The 22,407-nt window shown below is 36.3% G+C and overlaps 2 protein-coding genes across 2 annotated transcripts in view; one reads left to right on the forward strand and one right to left on the reverse strand.

Annotated features, from left to right (window-relative positions):
* mnat1 (MNAT1 component of CDK activating kinase) overlaps positions 1-18,892 on the forward strand; it is a 22,021-nt gene extending 3,129 nt beyond the window's left edge. Inside the window, exons 2-8 of the mRNA XM_082153098.1 lie at positions 3,247-3,399; positions 3,486-3,559; positions 3,653-3,756; positions 5,307-5,447; positions 5,726-5,857; positions 11,444-11,565; positions 18,496-18,892. Coding sequence (XP_082009224.1) covers positions 3,247-3,399; positions 3,486-3,559; positions 3,653-3,756; positions 5,307-5,447; positions 5,726-5,857; positions 11,444-11,565; positions 18,496-18,610 — 841 coding nt within the window. The 3' untranslated portion in view covers positions 18,611-18,892. The remainder of the gene's footprint in view (positions 1-3,246; positions 3,400-3,485; positions 3,560-3,652; positions 3,757-5,306; positions 5,448-5,725; positions 5,858-11,443; positions 11,566-18,495) is intronic.
* Positions 18,893-18,940: 48 nt separating this feature from the next.
* On the reverse strand, positions 18,941-22,368 carry trmt5 (tRNA methyltransferase 5). The gene is made up of 5 exons (XM_082153085.1): positions 22,298-22,368; positions 21,371-22,005; positions 19,978-20,102; positions 19,237-19,891; positions 18,941-19,099 (listed from the first exon to the last, which is right to left on the reverse strand). Exons 1-5 carry the CDS (start codon positions 22,315-22,317, stop codon positions 19,044-19,046), a joined length of 1,491 nt encoding a protein of 496 aa, XP_082009211.1. The 5' UTR covers positions 22,318-22,368; the 3' UTR covers positions 18,941-19,043.
* Positions 22,369-22,407: the final 39 nt, after the last annotated feature.

Raw genomic sequence — 22,407 nt, forward strand, 5'->3', positions numbered from 1 at the left:
ATGTCATACCTGCACCACTCTATTGTGCAAATTGTCCACAATTGTACTTTTCTGCACATATGCCAAAACGCATTCAATTTGCCTGAATGAATAAGAAATTCAAATCAGATCTCTGAAGTAATTGTTCAGAGATATTAACTTATTGTTTTGAGAAAAACAAAAACTAATTTGAAAATAGAGCCAAGTGATTTTAAGATATTTTAAAAAGAAGAAGAAATACTTACCTTTATTTTTTCTTCTCATTTATCATCACAAGAATGTTCGTCATCGGCACTGTTGATACATTTTTTTATAAAAACGAAAAAATCTTTTGCTTGTGATGGAAATCATGCCACTAAATGTGTGAAAAAATTGACATGTTTTGACTAATTATTAACCATCTTAATATTTATTATTTCACTCTTTATTTTGATTGTTATATGTTTTATAATAGTCCAATAATTATGTTATTCATATTTTGTTATGATTTCTCCAGTATTTAAAGATCTTTAAAAATATACAAGTGTAAAATAATTAAATAGATATTAAATAGATGATTAAGCATTTGAAAAACTTGAAATCCCCAATCGGACAGGTAGTTGAAGAAACACACGTGTTTGTGACTCTTAAGCTGATGCTGAGTGTGTCCTTCTGACCTGCTGCAGTGAAGAGGGAAGGGCACAGGTAGGTGTGTGTGAGAGATAGTTGATGAGAGGGACACAGGTAGCTTGTGTGTGTGTGTGTGTGTGTGTGTGTGTGTGTGTGAAATGCAGTGGTTTGCAGATTTTGTGTGTGCGTGATGGGGTCAGTTGTGCTGAGTTAGAGGAGTGTAGTAACCTCTCAACATGCTGACAAACACGGATCGGGAGAGGAGGAACGAGCAGGGAATGTCTAGCATTTATTCACATGAAAGTCTGTGTTCTTTCTGTTTTAAGGCTTTTTGTGCCAGTTCACTCTCACACATGAATGCCCACCTTGTTCAGGTCATGGGTCAGGGAGAAGTAGAGTCTACCTAATTTGGAAGTAAATAATAGAGATTCTTCAGGGAAAACCCAGGGCATTAAGTCTCTTGTGCTTACCAAGGCTGCATTTATTTAATCAAAAAGAGTAATATTATGAAATATTTTTACAGTTTAACCATTATGTTGTGTTTGGGTCATTTTGACCCGGAGAGGATTTTCTTTTTCCCGAAAATGTTAATGTTATCGCATTGGACTCAAACTTACAGTCTTTGCTCAGTCCTAATCAAACAGTTTCAAAAATAAATCCAAAACCTCTCCTAATTGAAAGAAAACAACTTAAAGGGTTAGTTCACCAGAAAAGTTAGTAAAGACATCTTTAAAATAGTCCAAGTGACTACAGTGGCTCAACCTTAAGTTTATCAAGCTATGAGAATACTTTTTGTAATAACGACTTTATTCAAGTCGACTTTAATAAGATGAACGTAAGTCTTACTGGGTTGGAACAACACGAGGGTGAGTAATTACTGACAGAATTTTCATTTTTGGGTGAACTAACCCTTTAAGTTGACAAAAAGATTTGAATGAAGTTCAAAACATATGTTCGGGAGGAGCCTGAACATTCAGTCCTGCCAATCATCATTACAAGCGTACTATATAAGCAGCATACACCACGTTATCTCATTGACAAATTCTTCCTCCCCTTCTCCAGTAAATTATCTCTATCCTCTTATGCGCAGTTCCATCATAGGGGGGTTTTAACTCGGAGCTCAAGCCGAGCCTCGGGTTCGAGTCTCCTGAAGGCTGAATGGGCACGTGATAATATCATAACGAGAGATTTATAAGCTATTTATTTGTAGGCTGGTAGGCAATTTTTGACCGTGAACACCACAAGTGTGACATTATTCCATTTTGTACGAAATAAAAACATTTCAAGACAAACTTCCTGGTTAAACATTAAAGCACACTAATTTGATAAACAGTGCAAATTTTGTTGAATATTGACACAATTATCTACATTTATTTTCACTCAAAAACTGATGTGCATAAGCTTAGATGAATGAGGCGTACGATCAATCAGTTCCATAAATTTTTTTTAAAAACTGTCCTAATTGAAAGAAAACAAGTTGACAAAAAGATTGAATTCAATATTTGGTGATTAATATTGCATAACAAGTGATTTACAAGCAATGTAAATGCAAATGCAAAAGTCTGGTCATTTTTGACCAGGAACTAATATTTTAGTAGGCTATATTTTAAAATGTAACTCCTGTGTTGGCAAAGCTGAATTTTCATCAGCCATTACGCCAATCTTCAGTTTCGCATGATCTTTCACCTTCAGATATTGTTTTTATATTCTGATTTGATGCTCAAGAAACTAAAATTTTTATTATCAATGCTGCTTCATAGTTTTGTGGAAACTGATTATTATTTTATTTTTTTCAGGATTCTTTGATCAATAGAAAGTTCAAAAGAACAGCATTTATTTGAAATATAGTTTTTGTAAAGCTTTTACTATTACTTTAGTTTACTTTTTGCATCCTTGCTGAATAAAATAAATAATTTAATTCATAAACAATTATTAATCTCAAACTTTTGCATGGGATTTGTTTTCATCAATGTATTTTAGAAATCTAAAATAAAAAAATATATTTTTAAATGAATGTTAGATTTTCTAAACAAAAGCCAATTCTCCAAATGATTTGTTAGTTTTTTTTATCTGCATTAATTAATTTTTATATCTGCATTAAATTGCAATTGTGTCCAATGTGTTATATACACTCCCTGTCTTTTTACAGGCACAATTCAGATTTCAAAGAGCAATGTATTCTGAAAGCTGATAGAAAGAGAAGGGGGAATGAAAAGGAAAGTTAAACTGCTGAGTAGAAAATTTGTTTACTGAATTTTTAAGAAATCTACTTGAAACTCAGCATTAGTTATATGCATATATTCTGGGCAAGAAGTAACATTGGTTTCTAAGACACTCTGTACTTTGTCAGCCCTTAATGTGTATGTCTGCTTTGCCTCAAACCCATCCCATCATCACTCCATTATGATTGAACAAGACCACCACACACACAAATATCAGGCCTCTGTTTTATCCATTAGTCGAATTTATGGTTCCTTTTGGAAATATGGCCAAATTTCACTCTCTGTAGCAGTGAGATGATTGAAATGTGTGTTTGTGTGGAATCGCTTCTGAAGGTTTTTCCAGCAGATTTCACATTTCATTACTGTTTATTTTGACTCTCTTTCAGCAGACCTTCTGCCAGTGTGAGTAAAACGTGTGTGTGTGTGTGTGTTTCAGGTGTGAGAGCTGTGTGGACATGCTGTTTGTCCGTGGCTCAGGTAACTGTGTGCAGTGTGACACTCCTCTCAGAAAAAGTAATTTCCGCGTGCAGCTTTTCGAAGATCCAGCCATCGATAAAGAGGTGGAGATCCGCAAGAAGGTTCTCAAAATGTATGTGTCTCTGCACGCATCCACTTAGTTTTTCTTAATGACTAATTATACTATTTTAATAATGATGTGTGTTTGGTTTCTTTCAGTTATAATAAGAGGGAATTTGATTTTTCCACTCTGAAAGAATATAATGACTACCTGGAGCAGGTGGAGGACATTGGTGAGATAAATATACCATTTATTTAGTCATATTCATATGATACATTTGTTTTTGAAATATTTTTGAAATGTATTTCCTTGTGTGTCTGTCCAGTGTTTAACCTGACTAATAACGTAGATGTTGAAAGTACCAAGCAGATAATGGAACAGTACCAGCGAGATAACAGAGACGTTATACAGAAAAACAAAGCCAAGCTGGTGAGTATGTGTGCATGGTTCTGATTTCACAAGCAAGAACCTCTTTTAAACAGAAATAGATTATAGCAGAAATAGGTTACACTTTATTTTAAGGTGTCGTTGTTACAGTGTAATTATATATTTAGGTACTGAGTAATATTAAGCAACTACATGTACTTACTATCGGGTTAGGGTATGATTAGGATTTGGTTGAGGGTTAGTTGCATGTAATTATGCATAATTTACTGTTAATACTATGGTAAGTACATGTAACATATGTAACAAGGACACTGTAAAATAAAGTGTTACCCAGAAATCAGAAAATCTTGTGCTCCAGATGAGTGTTGTTACTCTAAAAAAGTAATTAATTACCTGCTACTAATTACTAGCCTGTAAATCCAGACCTACATCTAAAAGATTAATGGTCTGGCGTCGACTAATGAAAATCGGCCAGCTCGAGGGGCGGCACCAAGCATGCATTTGAAAATCTCACTGCACGCAATTGGATAACACTACGACCAATCACAACAAGTTATCGCTTAGCTACCAGCGGAACTAACTGGTAGATTAGACTCTTGCCGTATCCGGTCGGCAAAAAAGCAAAAACGCCCTTCTTGCAAAGGAACGATTTGAGCGGCATCTTTTGTTCCTCTTTTAGAGAAAAAGTCTAAATCTTTCATTGTAGCGGCCAAAGCCGTTTCAAACAAATGGTGTTCATCCATAGCCATCTTGCAATGTTTACTAATGACTTCGACGTCGCAGCGCTGTCGTCATCTCGCCTCTGGCCCGCCTATATCAGATAACCCGATGTGATTGGTGCAGCTCAGATAGAGGGGCATATTTAATGAGCATCATTACTGGACACCAGAGTAACTCCTGAGCAAATTCAAACTCGCTCTCGTGAGAACTCTGGATTACCAGGGTAACTAATTACATCTTCAACTGTGTAATTAGATTAACTGTACTAATTATTTTCTCTTAAAAGTATTGGATTACTTATTACTAATTACTTTCTAAATCACATATCAACCTCGACCAGTGTAACAAAACAAGGATAGACACGAAACTGCACTTTTTATTCTTTCAAATAAACAATATACAATTGCATAAATCATTCTTGAACTGACCAAAGTGTGTAAAGGGAGAAGGTTACTTTAAAAACATACATTTTAACATAACATTTTGAATGTTAAATACCCAGTTGTTTTATATAGAGTTGTTGTATAGACTATACAGTATTTAATGCAATTACAGCAGAAGGAACTAATTAAATTAAACAGAAAATTAAGAGTAATCCATTACTTTAATACTTTTTCAAGGGAAAAGTAATTAAATTACAGTAATTAGATAACTTAGTAATGAATTACACCCACCACGGCTCCAGATACAGTTGAGCCTTTATTGAGCTATTATCATCTGTTGTCTTTTCTTAGTCTTCATGAATCTGTTACAGTTTTTCCCTGAAGGAACTGTGTTTCGTTTTTAACAATTGCCTTGCAATGTGCTAAAAATGACAATAAAGTTGACTTTATTTGATTTGATCCCATGATTTATTATTGTCTCTATGTTAGACACGTGAGCAGGAGGAGTTGGAGGAGCTGTTGTTACTGGAGCAGCAGGATTCAGAGCAGAGGAGACTGGAGACCCTGCAGGAGGAACAGAGACAACTACAGGCCAAGAGGAAAAACAAACAGGCCCTGCTGGATAAACTGGTACACAGTACAAACACACTTTAAAGTCGGCATGAAACAGAAGTGACATATATCCAAGTGAAACGGCTTCTCGTACAAGGAAAAATGTATAGGGTGGGACTTGATTTTGTCCGATTGGATCGCTGTGTGATTTGCTATTACTGTGATCTCACGTGTGACAGGTTGACATGACATGTTCCCCTCCTACTCATCACTATCCCCTCTCTACTATCAATTAAAGTGTCAAAATTAAAGTTGGAAAGAAAATAATTTCTTGAATGTTGTGTTTGTGCTTGCAGGAGAGTTCCAGGTTACCTGCGGCTGTGCTTTTGGCCCAACATAAAGATCGAGCCGCCCAACTGGAGACCCAGATCGAAAAACAGAAGCAAAACGTCAAACCAACAAACATCTTCTCTACTGGAATAATGATTGTGAGGAAACAACACGCATACATGCACACATAATCAGTAGGACTGTTATCGGATTACATATTTAATCAAATGTATTAACGATTAATCAAATTAATTCTAGGATTTGATGAGAAAAGCCACCAAATGAAGGCTTATTATTAGCCATAATTAAATGAATTCGTTTTATAATGAATAAATACTTAATATTATTAAATATATAATTAATACAAAATATTGATTTATTAAAATTGTATGTAATATATATAATATATTTATATAATTGTGTTAAATTTACATCTTAAATGCTATTCATTTGTTTATAAACATCTAATGTAGCATCACATGCACTGTTACCTGTGTAATATTCATCACATTATACATGTGCTCTAGCTTCCACACAGACACACCAGCATGTTTGTATTAGCCAGTGTTTGAGTATGACGTGGGAGTGTGTGTGTGTTTATATCATTTTGTGGTGCGTCTGTGTTGTAAAGCAGGTAAAACAGGTTTGTTCTTTAAAAAAAAAATCCCTTCAGCGGTCACTGCAAAGGACACAGACCTGAACCAACATGTCATGAATGTGTATGCAAACTCGGAGGAGGGGGGGAGCAATACATCTTAAAAACTGCCGTTTGAGAGTAAAAACAGAAACAGCGTGCACAATTGTGTGTGCGTTTGTGTATCCAAGTGCATATGTTTCCACAAATGTGTCTTGTGGTTGGCATGAAGAGATGACTGGTGTGTATGTTGGCATGGATCTTAGTACAGGGAGGATAGTAACTGGCAAAAAAGTGTTTGTCAGCTTTAGATGGCTTTTCACTACAAGGCAGGAGGCACGCTTATACAGTTATATTTAACACACAGATGTTTCTGAGCTGTGCAGTTTAGCAATGTGTGTGTCCGTCTGACTTTTTGCAGGCAGATTCATACTCTGCATACATGTGGAGAGAGAGCCAGCAGGCTTTGAGATCAAAATAGTGTGTGTTACAGGGCATAGAGAGGGCATTGGCTCTCACACTTGTTACTTGAGCTCAGTTAATGCCAGCTGGAGGGTCCACAAAGCTCACTTTATCCCCACTGAACCTGTATGTGTGTTCACTAGTGTTACACGGTACATTCAGGACACTTTCTCTGTATGAATTCAGTGACTGATGATTATTTAGCTGTGAATAGGACAAGATATTTCAGATCATGTGATTATGAGTATATTTTGTTGTATTTGTGAGTGTTAATGTACAGTATGTGTGCTTTTGTGACATTTTTCTCTTGTGTCCCATGCAGAGCAGTGTGAGTGTGTGATCATTTTAAAATGTGCTGATCTGAGGTGTATGTGTGTGTGTGTGTGAAGGTCAGCAGAGGTGCTGATAGACAGTTTATATTTGTTGACCTTGGAGCGTCCTGAAGACTTGCATAGTCAGAGTCCCGATGCTCTCTCCCGGCTTGATCCCCCATGTGAAACAGAAACCTTTCACCGTTCTCTCGCATTCCTCTCAATTTAACCATAAAAAAAAAAAAAACCTTAACAGAAATTTGCTCAGAACACATTGTTTTATGAGGTTTTGTGAAAACTACTTTTGAAAAAGCTTTTGTGGACAATCTTTGTTTGAGGAGGTTTTAGCAATAGTTTTCAACAAAAAATATGTTGTACTGTAATACTGTATAGTTTAGATTTAAAGCAGTGTTTCTCAACCTCACGAAACATCCAAAGGGGTGCGCAAGATGAATTAATACATTATTAATAATATATTAAAATGATCTAACTCTAACCTTAATAATAATGCAAAAAAACAACAACATAAAATCAAAATGTAAACTACCATTATTATGTATTTTCATAATTACATTACACAGTGGAAATACAAACTCTGAACATTATATGCAAACCTATAATAATTTAATTAAATAATAAATATACAAAAAGTTAGCAATAATAATGTTACTAAATAGTTACTTAACCATATGCTGAGTCCACATCGTGTTATCATGCTTATTTATATCTCTAATGAGGATTGATACTTCGGTTGACACGATAGCAAACATTAGATCTTGATGAGGGAAGTGTTATTCTACGAAGAAAGAGAAGGCAGTTCTGCGCCATTTAGTCCCCCAGCAGTCAGAACAAAATCAGGACATGTATATTACACACTTGAGTGTTTTGTATGAATGAAGAGATCCCTGTGGATTTTCACTAACCGATGAACCTGAACCGCAGATTCAACGGGAGAAAGAATGAAAGATATCTCTGTGTATTTAAATGAATTACCGCACAGTACACAATAATATAAGAATGTTTTTTTTTCGTCGCTGATAGACCACCATCTTCTCTTTTATTTTACAAACATTCATTATATCTAGCCAAGTTTCACAGATAAGTTTCTCTTTACAGCAAATGCGAACGTCGCTAAGACCAGAAGAGTATACGCGGAAGTAAACATGCACACTCGCATCGGGCATCGCCGAAGCTCACAGGTGCCATCTTGTATTTAGAGTTTTTAAATTAAATTTTTTTTTTTATATTTTAATTTAATTTAACATATTTATGTCTCTTAATGTCTAAGTGGGCGGTTTTTGTCCAAATAAGCTCCAAAGTAAACTAAACTTTATTCTGATTATCAACTTGACCCGCTCTGTTTCCGACATTGTGTACTACGAGAATACAAGATGAATAGCCAATCATTTTAGTCATTTACATAAAGTCTTAAAGGTGCAGTAACAAAAACGTATTTTTTTTAAATTTTATTTTAAATTATGGTCAGTAAAACTAATTCCTTACTCTTTTTAGTGCAAGAAACTTGGGGGGGAAATAATTTTAAAAAAGCTACAGAATCGTTTATAGTTTAAGATCATATATCTGTTTTGGAAACAGAGCCTTCTTTTGGTCTTCTTCTCAAAATAAATATTGAGAAGGAAAATTTTATAACAGAATTTTCCAAATCCAGTCCACACATTCTGGTTGATACTTGTAGTTGAATGTTGGCAAGAAGCAAGACAAACACACCTCAGAAATAATAACCCATATTTGTTGGTTTGGTGAAGAAAATTATCACACCCACAGAATGAACAATCAAATGAGCCATTGCATCGTAGTGCCTTTCCTGTGCCAGTCAAAATGTTCTGTGCCTCCCAAGACAGAAGTCTAGAATGCAGAACCAGGGGAGATAGTTTATTTTAATAATGTAAAATTCAAGTCCACCTCGTAAAATTATGTTTATTGTGTGTTAATGTTAAACATACGTACTGATTCACTGCCCAGGCAGGGGTGAGGTTAAAACGCTGGACGGCACTGAATGTCGAAATGCTGCAGATATATGATTGATTTGAACACAAGGCCCCGTTAAACAGTGTGTAACTGCTCGGAGTTAAACTCTGAATGCACAGACAACTGGAGGGGTGTTTCAGCTCAGGGATTTCCTTCCCTCTCCACCCCCGCACAGTAATGAAGATGGATCGAGCCAGCAGCTCAGTTTTAGAGGCGCTGGGGAGGGAATATGTATCTATAGTCACTCAACATGCACAGCATCAGCAGCATTTCTTTATATATATATATATATATATATATATACACACACACACACACGCACGCTCACATACACACACACACACACACACACACACACACACACACACACACACACACACTACACCTCAAATTAATGTTGAGTGCAGATGTTTGAAGATTTTTGAGTTGGTGGATGCAGTAGTGGTTTACTGTGTGTGTGTGTGTGTGTGTGTGTGTGTGTGTGTGTGTCAGAGTTCTGAAGAGTTTTCCACTGGTATCAGGCTGTTGACAGGGTAATCTGTGATGGGATGGTGTGTATGTGTTGACATGGAAATCTCTAGATTGTGTTTGTGTGTGAGATGTGAGTGAGTTTGGAACTGATCAGCCTGTGTAGAATTTATGTTTGTTATTTTGAGTTCATAAACCAACAATTTTTGGTGTGCGTGCGAAATGTTTAAGTGTTAAGTTTGTAAATTTGGAGGTTTTTTTTATTAACCTGTGTGTGTGTGTGTGTGTGTGTGTGTGTTTCCTGTGTCCAAAGCAAAAAAAAAAAGTTTTTGGTGAGTAAGTATTGCAGGTCTTGCAGGCAATAACTTATTTTTACAATTATTTTTAGAATATATATATCGTTAAAAAAATTGGGTCAGTTAATATTTTATATATATTTGAAATATTTTTGTTATGCTCACCATGGCTGCATTTATTGATTCAAAATACAGTAAAAAGAGTAATATTGTAAGATATTATTACAATTTAAATGACTGTTTTCTATTTTAATATATTTTAAAATGTTATTTATTCCCGTGATTTATATCCCAGTCTTTAGTGTCACATGGTCCTTCAGAAATCATTATGCTGGTGCTTAGATCATTTTTTTCAGGATTCTCTGATGAAAGGTAAAACAAAAAACAGCATTTATTTGAAATAGAAATCTTTTGTAACATTATAAATGTCTTTACTGTCACTTTTGGTTGAATTTGGTTGATCGTTTTGGTTGTCCTTGCTGAATAAAAGTATACATTTATTTTTTTATTAGTTTCTAAAAACTTACTGACCCCAAACAAAAAAAAACAAACAAAAAAAAAAAAATTAAATGCTCTCACTCAGGAATGTTTAAGGAATAATTCATGTTTAATGTTCAATAAACATATCATAAAACTCCCCTTTCTAGTGTTCATTTTCACCCTACTTGTATCTCTGTTGTTTCGCTCTCTTTTTCTCTCTTTGTTATGTCTTCCATTATTTTACTTTGCTGTTTTGTTGCAGTTTAAATGCATGCAGTACTTTCAGGCCAAAATAAAGAAGCTCTCCCATGGAAATTCCCTCCACACACACTCACACTCCCTCCTTGCTGTGGTTTCTGTCTGTCTCCAGCAAGTTCAGTCTCCCTTGTGTGTGTGTGTGTGTGTGTGTGTGTGTGTGTGTGTGTGTGTGTGTGTGTGTGTGTGTGTGTGTGTGTGTGTGTGTGTGTGTGTGTGTGTGTGTGTGTGTGTGTGGCAGTGAGTGATGTTGTCATACATCTTTAGATCCCCTGCTTGGATCTGGATCCATAGAGGGATGTGTGTGTTTGTTGGAGCTAATGCATTTATGTGTGTGACTTCATCTTAGACAGAATGTCTGTTAGTTTTGTTTAAATGAGGTCATCTACATGAAATGTTCCATTTAAACTCAACAAGAATGTTAAAAACTCTCAACTCAAATGGTAGTAAGTAAAACTATAATCTGAAATAAATTAATAAAATAGAGTAAGATAAAAAGTTAGTAATCAGAAAATGTAACAAAAAGTAATATATTTTGAATGTAACATTTTAAGGTGCTATAAGCATTTAAAAAAAATGACAATGCATAAAATGTACCTACTTCATCGATGGTTGTCATGGGAAATCACACTTGTCTCTGTCACGGCCCTGTAAAACAAGTGTGAGGGGAGCGGCCCATGCCTTTTTAGCCAATCAGAACATTTAACCAATCAGAAGTGATCTCTGCCTGTCAATCAATACACGTGTTCGGGTTGGAGGGTGGGGTTTTGGAGTGCATTACAAAATGTGTCCATTTGTAGTGCCAAAATACTTCTAAAATGTGTCTTTCTGTCTGTATCTTTCCTTTAGGGTCAGACCGTGTCTTTGGCATCCGTGTCTCGTGTGGAGGAGGTGTTGTACGTCTATCAGCCTGTGTACATTGACACATACGGGCCACCCGTTCCAGAACTGGATCAGTTGGGCAGACAAGGGTAAGAATCACTTGCATTTTGTGATATATTATATTATATTATATTATATTATATTATATTATATTATATTATATTATATTATATTATATTATATCATAGGGCTGTTGAATGCTTGAATTTGATCGGTTGACGAACGTTCTAAGGTGTGCAATTATTTTCAAGGAATCGCATGGCTAAAGTAGTTCCAGGCAGGTCTTGACCGCATTACATACCTGTATCATTTCGCCAAATGATTATAGTTATTTATTATGTACGAAAAGCACATAGGCTAATCTCTTTCTCACGCTCTCTCTCCCACTCAAACACACACAAATACAGTATGGACACACACTCGCACAGAAACGTGTTGTCAGTGCTGCTCTGCCGATTTTAACTGTAAAATAGCTAAATTACATTTCTCACTAACAAGGTAATAAAGGCGCTTTTCTTGAAGCAGATAAACTTACAGTTTCGCTATTAGTAGAGACGCTGCTGCCGCCGAACACTGTTGAGAGATGCACGGACTCAGGTAATTCACACGGACTTAATCTCTCTCTCTCTCTCTCTCTCTCTCTCTCTCTATAACTATAATAATGACTCAAGCCTCCGTTAGCTCTAAAATTATGTTTTGGAATTAGCAATGGAGGCGTTGGATGAGATGCGTAAGAAAATTAGTCATACACACAAGAGCATTTTAAGGACGAAAACCTGACATATGTCTTGAAATACAACATCTAAACTATGTCTTGAGGTGTGGTACACAACTGTAGTATAAGCGGAATAATTTACTCCAGTCCGCTGAATTATTAGAAAATTATTCCGACCTCGGGTGTGCATTATTTTTAAAATAATTGTAAAGGCCTGTCATCAATTATTCCTTACTTATAATATAATAATATATTATATTATATTATATTATATTATATTGTTATCAGTATGTTAGTAAATTAATGGGCATTGAGGAACAGACTACATTTAATGTCTTTTTTTTTATTCATGCATAGGGTTATTCTTTTCTTTTTTGTACCTTCTCTCTCTCCTTTCTGTCAGAGAGAATGCATGAGAATGCATTTGACAGAGATAAATGACCTCTTATTCAAACAAATAAACCACATCTCCCATGGTGCACTGCTCCCAGGATAAACAGGAAGTCTGCTGACATTTTTGCAATGCTTGCAGTTTCACGCTTCACTTAAGTTTGACTTTCTCTGTAAGACACACTCTCACTCTTTTCAAACCCACACAGTCTTTGAAGCTATATTAGTCATAGCATTAATGCAGTGATTTTCATTCTGAAAATCGATGATTTTCATTTCATATTTACTATACCCTATAGGGTATTATATAGGGTATACCCCTATAACAATGTCTTAATAATCTTAACATATCTGCTCCCATAAGGGAACCCACGCCATAATAAATAAGCTTTGATCAGTCTACCAATGACTACACTCTTAGAAGAAAAGGTTCTTTATTGATTCTTAAAGGGTAAGTTAAATTAAATTTATCACTAGAAAAAGTTTAAATAACCTGTTAAACATGAAAGTATAATGCAGTAATTTAAGACATTTTATATAGAACCTTTTTGTCAAAAAATAAAATAATTGTTTTGGAGGAAAGAATTACTGTGCACTTAAATGCAGTCCTAAGTTATACACTTTCAGTTGAAGTCTACGGGGAAAAAATGCAACGATTGGCGCTCAGACTTTCATTGTAAGTGCGTTCCTGTCACAGATGCTGTTGACAAAGCTTAACTTGTATTGAACTCACACACACAGATAGACACACTGGAATCTTCATCTGAGGATCTTATGATTTGGTTTGCGCTGAAAAGCAGAAGACAGGAGAAGAAAAAGAGTGAGGGTTATGAAAAGAGACGATAGGGTGGATCACTCTCTCTTTGTTTCTTTTTCTCCGTCGCTCTGAAATCTGTTTTTGCATCAAAGAATTTGACCAGCTTCAGGCTTTTGAAGTCGAGAGCGGACAAGACTCTAAGTGTTTGTGTGTGTGAGGTTGACAGAGAGACAGATTGTTTTTTGCTATTTGTCTTAGTGTGTTTTGACAGCGAGTTATTGGAGATTTATGTTGGACTGGTTTGTGTTTTTGGAGGGTCATGTATGTATTCACTTCCTCCTCCAACCCCTGGGGGCGAACCCCGTCCTATGTGTCCGTCCCTGTTCTGTACCTGTATAAATACAGATTGGGTGGGGCGTTTTATTAAAGACAGCTGTGTGTGTGTCTTGAAAGGAGGTGATTGGGTTGAAGTTTCCTTTTCTCCACACACACAGTTTTCAAGTGCAGTCAGTCGCCTCTATGTATATGTGTGTTGTATGAATAAAGGAATAGTTTGTACCCCACTTTTTGAGAGATAACAATGCCCCTCTAATTTTACAATGTTGCATAAAAATAAGTTTCAAAGTTTTGCTGTCAAGGGCCCCCTTGATGGATCAGTAATCTTCCATTCAAACACTCATTCAGGACACACACACATTTTCAGTCAGTGTTGAGTGATGTCTCTGGTGAGTTTGGAGGCATGTCTGCAGAGTTTTGGATAACGTAATTAGTTTAAGAGACATTAGTTATTGGACAGGACAGAACTTGTCTGTGTTTATATTAATTAGGTGTTGTTAAAGTTTTGAAATAATCCAAGTTACATTACCATTCAAAAGTTTGGGATCAGTAAGATTTTTTACATGTTTTTGCTCTTCTGATCAAATAAATGCAACTTTTTATTTATTTAAAGTAATTGTTTTCTATTTTAATATATTTTAAAATGTATTCCCGTGATGGAAACCACTAGTAAAAATGCTTCTATTTTGCATTATTTTCAAGTTTAATGCAGCATTTATTCAAATGAATTTGTGAGTTTCAGAATGTCTCAGTAAAATTTCCTTCAGGCAATGAAAAAACATGCTTTCATCGCCATGCCAATGTTTAGACTATAGAAACACACTTTGCCATACAGGAAGTCATCATGTGAAAGACAGGAAGTAATCCATCAGCAGGTCAGAAGAGGAAGCATGTGTGGACAGGGTCAGTAGCTTTATTGTGTTTTTAAACATAAATCTGGTTGATTATTGTTTATTTCACTAATAAACTACAAGAGATATTGTGAATATAGCCATTTCTAATAGGCAAACAGTTAAAACCTTATAAAAAGTTACTACTTCATAAAAATATTAAGCATGCATTTTGATAAGACATTATTTTTTATATTTTTTTAAGGTAATTCATTAAGTGTCATTATTCTGCTAGAAGATCTAATTCATGACATATAAACCTACCTAGTTTTTTTGTATGATTTACATTACTAAAAAAAGGTGTTTCACATCATTACTGTTATGTAGTGTATTTTATCATAAGTGATGGATTGTCCAGACCGTCTGTTTTATAAAATACTTGCCATTTCTAGTGTCAATTAGTTCCTGCTGTAAGAATGTAGGGTTAGAAGGGTCAATGACTGCAGACACGTCTTCCATCCATCCCTCCATCTCTCTCGGTCGGTACGTTTTTTTTTGGAAACTGTATTTTGAGGGGCCTGATTTGAAATTTGCATATGCAAACAAGCCTAAAACAAAGATTATGGCCTTGGCTTCAAGAGTAAATTTGGCTTGCAAATGGATCCTGTTTCTGAGGTAGCAAGAGAGAGTTAAACTTTAAAACCATACCCTGAGGGTAGATAATGGATAATGGATGGACAAACAAAACTTGTTCACCTTCTCTCTCTCAATCCACAGATTTGAGTGAATTTTGCATTTCACCATTGGTGTGGCTTTTCCTTTGTGCAAGGAATGCTCACAAACATCATCTCCTAAGCGTGTGTTTTCATTAGCCTCTTTCTCTTTTCAACATAAACCATGATTTGTGTCTTCATGCATTTCGGACACACGCTGTCTTTGTACCTTTGGACCAGTAGGTTTTAATGATGCATTATGCCCTGGAGGATCCCAGGTCAACTCTTGGCTCCTGCATAGATGAGTTTGCTCTCTGAACTCTGATGAGGATATTTGTGTTGTGGATGAGTTGTAGTTTGGTATATGTGTGTCTGACATAGCAGTGTGGGCAACCAGATCTGTTGTGAGGAATGTGTGTGTGACACTGACCCTGTTAAAATGACAGATTGTACAGCAGCTGCTTGAGACTCCCCTCTTTTTTTTTTGAGGGGAACATTTCTGTGCTGAATCCTGTACACACACACACACACACACACACACACACACACACACACACACACACACACACACACACACTTCTATTAGGTATTAAAGGCAGGCATAAAACACAGATCCCACTGACAGAGAACACACACACACCACCATCTCCACAGGGTGTCATCACTGATACAGCTGTGTGGTTTAACTAAAACACTGTTCCGTTCATGTCAACATTTCAACCCCGATATCATCCATTTGACTACATGTCCAGTGTCGACAACATGTCCGTCTTATGAAGGCTATATCAGAGAGCTGGAGTCAGACAGCCAGTAAAATCCTCCCAAACATTTTAGTCATTGTCCAAACTCTGGCATTAGTCACTTCTCAAACAACCTTCCAATTTTCTTCTAAATCTTTTCTTCCTTTCGGTGTAACTGTTTCATTCATGTCAAATATATGAATTATTATTAACTTATTTTTTATTTTAATTACCAAAAATATATACAACTGTTCAAAAATGTGGACCCAGTAAGATTTTTTTGAAAGAAATTAATATTTTTATTCAGAGTTCTACATTTTTACAAAATAATTTTTAAAAAGGTTTCCACAAAAATAATAAGCAGGACAACTGTGTTCGACATACGTTTTTCTTTCTTTCTTTGAGCACCAAATCAGCATATTAGAATGATTTCTGAAGGATCATGTGACACTGAAGACTGGAGTTAGGGCTGCTAAAAATTCAGCTTTGCCATCACAGGAATAAATTATATTTTTAAACATGTAAGGGATAGTGGAGGTATGTAAGACGACGTGAAGGCAAAGAACCACCCAATGCGGAGTGCGTCCAAATCGTTTAATGCACAGCTAGCCGTGGATTATCCCGCACCATGGTCATTTGAACAGTTGTGTACGTTTTTTAATAACCACAAACCAACATTTGGTCGCAAACAAGCTTGATGTATTAATTAACTATCCAGATGTTTTGTTTTATTACTATTATGTATTTTTTGTTTGCTTGTTTTTTATTGCTATATTGTCCCATGTTTTTAACAGTTTTGCAAAAATGTTTGTCAAAATTACAAGTCTTAATTTAAAATGGCTCTTATAGTGTTAAGTTTATCCATCTTACGTACAACATTGTCTGAAGGTCTTGTTTCAAACACCATTTTGTTCTCTTTTTTTTTTTAAAGATCCAGAATTCTTGTGATTTTGTTGTTGTTGTTGTTATTTTAAACATCCGAATCAGCGTATCATTTTCTTGCCATTTTGTTGTTCTTAAGATTTCTGTTATTGTTCCGATCAGCAATGCTTTTATGACATGATTGTCTTGAGTACTTCGGGCAAAACTAAAAGCGAAAGAATCTGGATTAAATGTGATGACAGTGATTCACTTGTGGAATTATGCGTGTGGTTTGTGGATTAATGATGGAGAAGCATTCTGTGTGCATTAGCTCATGGTCCAGCGCTTCAGTAATCTCTGTTTGTTTAGAAAACGTGTGAAGCTGAGAGGAGCTTAAGTGTTTCTGATGATACCTGACCCCCTCGATCCCTCTCTCTCTTTCCATCGTTCTCTTCCTCTCACTGTAGTATCAGTTTACATGTAATTTTCGGTTCTCTCATAATGAATGGCCGCTGTGGACTCCAGCTGCTGGAGTGTTTTGAGGTGCTGCTGGGCTGGTGTGAGATCTCAGAGTCTCACCCACAAGCATTAGGTTTCTGATGTTCTAGTGGTTTGTGGGTAACAGGCAGTTGTCGATTTGGTGAAAAATATATGGATAAAGAAATGAAATATTTGATATATTGTAATAGTAATATTTTAGTTCTGTAAAGCAACTACATTCTTACATATTTTGTGGCTTAAAGGGAAAGTTCACCCAAAAATGAAAATTCTGTCATTTACTCACCATCAAGTATGAATTTCTTTCTTCTGCTGAACACAAAAGTCAATGGGGTCCATCAACTGTTTGGTTACCGACGTTCTTTTTATTTATCTTCAATCGTGTTCAGCAGAAGATAGAAACACTCATACAGGTTTGGAACAACATGAGGGTGTGTAAATGATGACAGAATTTTCATTTTTAGGTGGACTATCCCTTTAAGATAACAAATATACACTACCATTCAAAATTCAGTTTGAAGTCAGTTTTTTTTTTTTTTTTTTTTTTCATTAAAATTTTATTCAGCAAAGGATGCATTAAATTGCTAAAAAGTGACAATCATAATGTTACAACAAATTTCTACTTCAAATAAATGCTGTTATTTTGAACTTTTCTGATAGAAAAAAATGTTGCACTGTTTTCAACATTGATAATAAGAAATGTTTCTTGAGCAACAAATCTGCATTTTAGAATGATTTCTGTAGGACTGGCTGCTTTTGTCAAGGACTCTATTAAAAAAACTTTAAAATTACATTTTAAAATATATTAAAATAGAAACGTTAATTTAAATTATAATATTTCACAATAATACTGTTTTTTTTATCAAATAAATCCAGCCTGGGTGAGCATAAGAGATTTTCTTTTAAAAACATTAAAACAATTTTACCGACCCCAACCTTTTAATGGTAGTGTATATTATATTATTTACACACAGTATAATTCTAGTAACTACAGTTGGCATTTTATTTTTATTTTAAAATTAAATTTGTAATTGTCATTGTGATTGTGAAATCCATGAATGTAAAACAACAGAGCTGCTCCCTCTAGAGGATTAACCAGATTATACTCAAAGCCATTATTTTGGAAACTACTGTTAAACCATTCACTTTTATAGCTAATCGTCCTGTCTCTGTGTGCAGGTATCTGAATCATGTGCGCACAGCGTCTCCTCAGGATCAGGCTGGTGGTTATATATCAGGACTGGCCTGCCATCGCGCCCTCCAGGACGCTTTCAGTGGCCTCTTCCCCCTCTGATTTTACAAAACTACAGTCACTTCCACGCCACCTGTTCATCAGTCTACCTGAAGACTCACTCACAAGCAAAGAGAAAGGCTGCAAGTGTTTGGATGCATGGGAAAGATTCCTGTGAAGGACTTTGTGAATACGGCCCCTTCAGAAGGCCAGGTTCAGAAAACTATGAAGTTTATGTTGACTTAACCATAAACAAGCTGTAATAGGTGTACAGATATTTTTGTTGATCAGTTTTGTTATTTTTGTAATGCTGCTTTAGTTAAATAAACACACACAAAACAATTATTTGTGTCAATGTTGGTTGCGCGATCGTCTCAAAGAAATGCAACAGCATTCACCCGACATGGAATGATAATTTATTTTTAAAAAATTAAAAGAACAAAAAACTAAATACAAACCATTTTAACAGGCAAATTAACACAAAGACTGAGTTTATTCAGTCTGTGAAATCCTCACACTTCTGTTTCTTGGGACACGGCTCCTCTGAACTGTCTATGGAGGAAAAGAGACACATTTTAGTACAGCAGAAATGACCCGCCATCACTACAGCATAGTGTGTATGTCTTTGACTTTATTTCATGTTTTAACACTGCTGCCAAATAACACTAGTGAGTGTGATAGTCTCTTACCTCTGTCTTGGGTGTGTGTGCTGTACAGGACCCCTCTCGGCAGGGTAAAACTCACACACATCATCTCCTTATTAGGTGCCACATTCCTCACCAGGTGTACAGAACACTGTCCTTGCAGGGAAATCTTCAAACTCGCCTCTGCCCGCTCCACTACATCCCTCTGAGCATCATCTTCCTTGGAGAACCCGTAGCAATGCACCTGAGGCAGATTGTCGTCCTGGCGGGAAAGACTCTGGTCTGGCTCCGGACCCAGCAGACCTCTGAAAGCATCAAGGAACTCGAGAGCCAGTGCGGGGAGATTCATCACCACGTGAATCTTTTGTGATCCCTTCATTAGAGCAGGCAGGCGCTCCCGAACCGGTCCCCGGATGAAGTCCCGTCCATCCATGTTAAATGAGGTTATCTTTCGGTCAACCTTGTTGAGCTTAGCATTGTGCTGGAGCCAACGGAAGGAATCTGGGTTCAAGTCGTTGGCAAGGACCTCGCTGCCTCGACGGGCCGCTGGGATCGCAAACGGACCGACCCCGGCGAAAACGTCTACTACAGTATCGCCGCGCTGAAGGAGGGCAACGATGCGCTCGTGTTCGGTGCTCAGTCGAGGGTTCCAGTACACTCGAGAGAAATCAAACTCGTAAAATACACCATTCTCCCGTACCTGAGAAAATAAATAAAATTGATTAAAATCAGATGTATCTTTAATAATTCATGTTTATGCTGAATCCATATATTAGGTGAACTCACCTTTGCCACCATGTTACTCTCGCCTGCCAAAACCTCCATTTGGAAGTTCCTGTAAGTAGAATCAATGGTGTTGGTCTTGTTGACCACACAGGTAATGCCGGGGTTCTTATCTATGATTACTTGACCTGGAACAAAACACAAAGTCTGTTGGTGGCAAAACACCTTGGCAGATGATTTCATGATTGCAGAATCTAATCTCTGCCACAATAGTCCTGAAAAGACAAGACAGATTTAAACTTCAAGGGATAGTTCACCCAAAAATGAAAATTCTGTCAATTTACTTTTTTTTTTTATTAACCTGTTAAATTATTAACTAAAACTATTAAAAACATTTTTGTTAATTGAAATAAAGCTTATATATATATATATATTAAAAAAAACAATGAAAAATAGAAACTGTAGTGCCTTGGCAACTAACTGAAATAATTTGAAGTTGAAGCACTAATTAACTGAAAATACTAAAAACTAAATAAAAATAAACAAAACCTAACAAAAATTACAATGGCATCTAAGAAAATTATTGAGAATTAAACTAAAAATAAAAAATAAAAGCTAATTCAAAATATATATTAGAACGTTTGGACCAAACTAAATTGGACCACACAATCCATTGTATGGACAAAAACACTACAGGTTCAGAATGATAGTCTACCCAAAAATGAACATTCTGTCATTAATTACTCACTATCATGTTGTTCCAAACCCGTAAGACTTTCGTTCATCTTCGGAACACACATGAAGATATTTTTTAAGAAATCTGAGAGCTTTCTGTCCCTCCATAGACAGCTATGCAACTGACACTTTGACGCTTCAAAAAGTTCATAAAGAGATCGTAAAACTAATCCATATGAATTGAGCAGTTTAGTCCAGATTTTCTGAAGAGACAATCACTATATATGATGAACAGATTCAATTTAGGCTTTTATTCATATATAAACATTCACACATCAGTTGTGGTAAACGAAAGCTCAAGCATGTTCGCTTGACGTGCGAGAACCAATGAGGTTCATTCTCTTGTTATGCAGAGGTTTGTTCTTGCATGTCAAGCAGGTTTGGTTGAGCTTCTGTTTATGTTCATTGATCAATGTGTATTTATGTGAATAAAAGTCTACATTCAATTTGTTCATCTTAGAAAATTGACTAAACTGCACAATTCATACGGATTAGTTTTACGATCTATTTATGAACTTTTTGAGGCGTCAAAGTAGTATAATTTGTATAGCTGTCTATGGAGAGACAGAAAGCTCTCAGATTTCATCAGAAAGATCTTAATTTGTGTTCAGAAGATGAACGAAAGTCGTATGGGTTTGGAACAACATGAAGGTGAGTAATTAATGACAGAATTTTTGGGTGAACTATCCCTTTAAGGTGATTTCTTGGATCATTTTCTTACCAATCAGTTTTTTGTAGGGGAGCTGGTGGTCTCTCAGGTTCATGTGGGCGATGTGGCCCACTCTGCTAAATCCTGATGTCACATCCTGTCCTTCAGGAAGTACAGCTCGCAGTATCTCCTCACTCTTAAGGTTCTCATAGGTGAGTTTCAGTTCGTATCTCTGGATCTCCTGAGGCACCCCATACGCTTTCAGAGCTTCTGCCTCCTCACTGCCGAACGAATCTGTAAATGTAATGCTGTTCGGATCCAATAGCAACAGCCGATGTTCTCCATTACTACAATCTTTATTACCATCTTCTTTGTGTTCATCCACGACCCGTTTGAGTCCTGGCCTCTGTAGTGCCACTTTCTTCAAACTCTTCACCAATTTGTTGAGAACGTTGGTTGGTATCCGTATGGCAGGAACGCTGACTGTCTGACTGAAAGCAGCCCGGTCCAGTTCTGTCATTCCTCGGACTGTGGGAGGGGGTTTGTAGAGCCCCAGATCAGTTGATGTCTGGGGTTGGTCAGGCATGGCTTTCTGATAATGGATCACAGTGGAAAACTGGAGGGAAATTCTTGCAAACTGGTTTAAATTCTGAGGCAGAGAGATACAACTGTGATGTTTCTGCACAAGGAACAAAAGTCTGCCAGATCTGTTGGTCATGAGAGAGAGAGAGGGAGAAAGAAAGGTCATGCCTGTATAAAAGTTTCTAATGAAAATAAATAAATAAATAATAATTTTTACATCCTTTTCGTGAATGCATAGACTACACCTAACAGTCTATAAATCCCCGTTTCTAGCAGCAGAGCAGACTGTTATCTACGCCTGATAATAAACTACAATATTATCTGTATAGCCACATAGCTTAAACCATGTTATTCAACACAATTCAACAAATAACCTTAAGTTTAATATTATAAACAAAATAAACTGAAACAGCTCACCCTCTCCAGGCAGCTGCCATGCGAACACGCTTTTACATTGAGTACGTACGTCATTTCTGAGCGACCGAGACTTTGGCTGTGCTGGAGGTGATTGGTCTGTGACGTGCTTT

This window comes from Leuciscus leuciscus (genome assembly GCF_965113295.1).
Source record: "Leuciscus leuciscus genome assembly, chromosome: 22".
Taxonomy (NCBI): Eukaryota; Metazoa; Chordata; class Actinopteri; order Cypriniformes; family Leuciscidae; genus Leuciscus; species Leuciscus leuciscus.